General features: G+C 50.3%; 1 protein-coding gene across 1 annotated transcript; it reads right to left on the reverse strand.

Moving 5' to 3' along the window:
* Nucleotides 1-463: 463 nt before the first annotated feature.
* LOC142052885 (uncharacterized) lies at nt 464-3,558 on the reverse strand. Its single transcript, XM_075083669.1, has 4 exons — nt 3,197-3,558; nt 2,798-3,076; nt 1,383-1,445; nt 464-1,272 (listed from the first exon to the last, which is right to left on the reverse strand). The coding sequence occupies exons 1-4, from the start codon at nt 3,237-3,239 to the stop codon at nt 908-910; spliced, it is 750 nt and encodes a 249-aa protein (XP_074939770.1). The 5' UTR covers nt 3,240-3,558; the 3' UTR covers nt 464-907.
* Nucleotides 3,559-4,462: the final 904 nt, after the last annotated feature.

The following is a 4,462-nucleotide window of genomic DNA, read 5'->3' on the forward strand; positions in this document are numbered from 1 at the left end:
GAGGTGCACGGTACGTGAGTGGGTGGGAGGCGTTCCCCCATGCCACTAGGGACCTCCTTTTGCTGTGTCAGCTTAGTCACCCAGCTGCAGCATGCTGAAGTGCCCAGGGTGCCCCTGTGCTGATGCTGCCCTCCACTGAACAGCGGGAGGCCATCACCCTCTAGTTGCCGGGGCAGCTGCACCATGGGAAGGCACCTTTGCTTTGGTTTTGCATGTGGGAGGAAATGCACAGCCGCAGGTTTTCGTTTTGAATTTTGGATAAGATGCAAACACCCCTTGTAAAGGAAGACTGGTAAACAAAAGCGAGGCTGGTGAGGGCTGCTGTCAACAGCCATGGAAGAGGGTCGTCTCGATGCATGGGGCTGATGCCATTGGGCGCTCCCTTGTGACTGGTGAGCCTGGGGTGCGAGGGTGTGAGGGAGATGAGCTGCTTCGGCCTCCCTCCTGCTGGTGGTTGACCACATGCAGCAAGCCGGTGGTAAGCATGTGTTGCTGACTGGCTTGGAAAGGTGCCCATGAGCAGAGGGCTCAACGGAGAGGCAGGCAAGGAGAGACCCCTGCCCCTGTGTGTTGGCAATGGAAAGGGTCCCTCTCTTCCAATAAAGAATAGTTGGCAAGTCCTTAATTTTTCAGGCCTCCCTCACTCTCAGGGGAGTGCTTTGATGACAATCAAGCCTTCCTCTTAACAGCCATGTTCACTCTATTTATGCTGAAGTGACTGGGACTCTCTTGTTTCTGGATGTTACAGACATGCGTGAGTACTGAAATGATATGCTGATCATTATCATCATATATTTAGCGTTTGTCAGAAACAAATTGCTGTTATCCTTATCCAGTTGCAGAAAATCATGAGAGGGGGGTGGAACAGGGAACTTTCTGCATTTTGGCAGAGTTCAGATCCTGTGGTTCAGAGTGCAAAGCGACCTTTTTGTATGGCTAATCTTTGCCCGTCTAATGCTGTGATGCCTTGAAAAAACCAGTAGGCACAGTAGTAATTGCCAGAATCACTCGGCGTTAAATAACCTATCCTAAGACTATAGAGGGGCTTCGTAGAATGCTTCCGAGCTTGAAATCTCCTTTTATCACCACTGTCATCAAAAACAGGTGACTGTCCCGACATGTACAGTATCCTCTCTGGTGGCTGCCCAGGAAGCTGCTTGTACCAGTGCACAGTGTTATCGGCGCTCATCCGGCACTCCATGCTGACAGAGCTGCCCTTCACCTGCCTCCGGAGCGCTGGGCTTTGCACTGGCACTGCCTGCGTGTCTCCACCTGGAAGGGGAAGCAGAGAAATTGTGTGAAGGGAAGAAACCACTGGAGTTTGGAGCCCCGACTGTGCTCTCGGCACACGGGAAGGAGAGGGGAGAGGAAAAAGGGCTTACGGGACCACAGAGAACTTGCAAGAAGGACTGGGAGCAGCAACATGTTGCCCGTGTGGGTTAAACCTGGAAATGAAATGGAGAGAAAAACGTTATAAAGCCCTTCAGGTGGAGAAAGCTCCAAACAAGTGGGAGGAGGAAATGACTCATTTGTCACATCCAATGGTCGTTCTTCAACTTGCTACCATGGTGGGGGGTTAAATTTATTGACAAGCTAAACCCCATCAGCAACGATGTAGAGAGGAGCTAAAATAGTCAATTTGAATTAATTTTTCTTCCTCTATCAATCTACTACATTCCTCTCAGACTTACGTGCTGAGCTCACACATAAAAAGTCCAGGTTACATTCTGGCCCTTCCCAAGGACGTTCTCCTGACCTCAGACACCCCAAAGCTGTCCCAGAAGCACGTTTCAGCAGCCTTTCCTAGAACATACTGCCTGCTTTGGTAGCACGAATCAGGTAAGTCATAGTGAACTGTCACCTCTGAGTCTTCCTTAAAGCAGCTCCAAACTGCCTCGTCCCCTTATCCATCTACCCCAGACACGGTGATGTGACGCCAGGGTGAAGCGTGCACGTCTCCCAGGCAGCCGTTTTCTGCCCTCTGCTGTTTCTTGTACTTTTCCTCATTTCAGAGCCCGGCAAAGGTGCCCTGCAAAGGCTGCATGGCAAACGGTCACTTGGGCAGCAGCCACCACACAGCACTCTCTACGCTGGGAATGATTTCTCATTTTCTGACCCAAAAGAGATAATCAACTTTGGACTGCTGTAGTCTGCAGCTTTCTCTCGTAAATGATCTTCACAATAATTTCTCGGGGCCGTCTTTTCAGGAGAGGCACAGTATTACAGACCCTTGCCTATAACAAGGGGTCCTAGGGCGTATCGGTGTTAGAAGCAGCCCTCCTCATCACTGAGTGACCATCATCAATGAAACATTAGGGTGGGAGTGACCAGTGAGGAGCATCACCAGTATCGCCATCGTGACCTGGGTGTGAAGTCTCCCAGGCTACCTCTTCAGTGCAAATATGCCCCTCCTGTGCTGCCTGCCTGCCATTTGCTTCATTTTTGCCAGCTCAGCCTGTATGTGGGGAAGTATCTGCCTTCTTGAAAGACAAAACTGTGCCACTGTCTACATTCAGCTGTAACGCCATCACGCACAGGAGTGCTCCTTTTCCCCAGCACAGCGCATTATACCTGTTGAGGTGCAGAATGCTGCTTTTCTGTGCTTTTCTCTCTGTCAGTTATTTAGACTGACATACTCAGCATGAACCTGTTGTGTTGTTTTAGAGGCAGGAAGGTGCAATGGTGTTTCTCTGCATTTGACAGAAAGCCTGCCGCTCAGGGTACAGGCAGCTTTGTGTACGGGCTGCCTGTGCTCTTCTGGTTCTGTGGGACTGCCAGTAGGCACAGTAGTAGGTACCTTCATCGCTGGAGTCGACGTCCCTGACAGTTAAAGTGCAGACATCTGTGTCTTTCTTCGAAGACCCAAACTTGTTTCTATAGGAACTGTCATCATAAGCAGGTTGAGCTGATCCGATATACAGAATCCGTTCGGGAGCTTTGGGTGGTATATGTCGGTACCAATGTATATACGCAGACCGGAAGTCAGATATGCCCTCGGCTTTACACTCAATCCATGCAGTTTTCGTTTGCCGTTTGGTAGTAGATACTTGGCTCTGCTTCAGAAGCACTTGTCCATCTAGAAAGAAGGAGAGAAAACACAAGGAGCGCTCTTAGCCTGCTGTTCACTCACACTCGTAAATAAGGGGTACCTCCTGCCGCTGCCGCGTGCCATGCTGTGGTGACAAGGGGAACCTACGAGACCAGGCTGCAGCCAGGGCCAGGAGCGGGAGCAGCAGCATCCTGATGGCTCTTGCTGGCGTCTGCCTTCAGGAAGAAGGGGACAGATCTCCCGACAGCAACGGAGAGCTGCTGCGGCTGAGGAAAGGAAATGACTCACTTGGGCATCATCCGGAGAGGCTCCGCTGGCAGCAGGCAGGTGATGTTGAGAAAAAGCAGCGTGGCTGCACCCTGCTGAATGTTAACAGCCCGATTATAGCTTTTACACAAGCAGCACAAACTCACCTGATTTTGCTCACTCTCCCTCTCTCTCTCATGCACTCTCCCCCCAGATTACTTTAACTCATTTAACAAAGTAATTGTGTAGCCTGAAGCAGTTTTACCACTGCTTGTAAAGTAGTTGAAGGCTGCTAAACAATGTGTGGGGTCAGACGCTTTTCCTCAGTCCCACTGCCAATAAAAGGAAGCAGGTATCCCTTCAAGGAAGGTGTTATATATCGCCCAGGAAAATGGACCACCATGGGGAAGGGTTTCCAGTACCTGAGGGAATTATCTGTGCTTGAGGTGATTTATGGTGAGTTGGACGATGAACAGTCACCCAAAGATCCAGATGAAGGCCAGTGCGCATGACCCACGTGGCGGAAGTTTGTAAGGAGGGCACCATCATTTTATGCAAACTCATTGGCCATAATGCCTGGAAAGATGGCGAGGCACCAGCGGTGGTGGATGTGATTTGCAGACTCTGTGATTATGAAGCAGATACCTCTTCCTCCCTCATCTCAGCTGTGGAGAAACTGTCCGGGAAGGTTCAGCAACTCAAAGAGGATATGTCCTACCCCCCACCTGTATGGACCAGTATCTCAGCCATTAGGAGAAAGCGTCCTTTTGCTCAAGAGAGAGGATACACACCATGGGCCAGCCTATGGTTTTACCCACGTGACCACGGAGAGGACATGAGGAAGTGGGGTGGAAAATCTACCTTGACCCTAGAGGCGTGGTTACATGAATTGCAAGGAAAAACAATTATTCAGGGGGGTTCTCCTAGGCAAGTTGCTGCTCTGGTTTCCAGTAAGCAGTTCCCCAAACAGAGGAATAGAAGTGCTGATTTTACTTCTGAGCTTAATAGAGAGACTTTTGATTCACATTTACAAGTGAGTTGTGAATGCTACAATGAGGACTAGAGAGGCCCTACCTCCAGCCAGGTGGAGGAAAGGGACAACCGAGTTTACCGGACTGTCGATCTGATGGCACATCAGACGCACAGGAGTATAAGGCTTTAGTGGAC

The sequence above is a fragment of the Phalacrocorax aristotelis genome, chromosome 2, assembly GCF_949628215.1.
Source record: "Phalacrocorax aristotelis chromosome 2, bGulAri2.1, whole genome shotgun sequence".
NCBI lineage: Eukaryota > Metazoa > Chordata > Aves > Suliformes > Phalacrocoracidae > Phalacrocorax > Phalacrocorax aristotelis.

Excerpts from the sequence above, each read along its gene's own strand:
- LOC142052885 (XM_075083669.1), bottom strand. The coding sequence starts at position 3,239 with ATGCTGCTGCTCCCGCTCCTGGCCCTGGCTGCAGCCTGGTCTC. Across the intron at positions 3,077-3,196 it reads CCTGGCTGCAGCCTGGTCTC|ATGGACAAGTGCTTCTGAAG; the intron begins GTAGGTTCCCCT and ends CCTTCTTTCTAG. Across the intron at positions 1,273-1,382 it reads TGCAAGTTCTCTGTGGTCCC|GTGGAGACACGCAGGCAGTG; the intron begins GTAAGCCCTTTT and ends TTCCCCTTCCAG.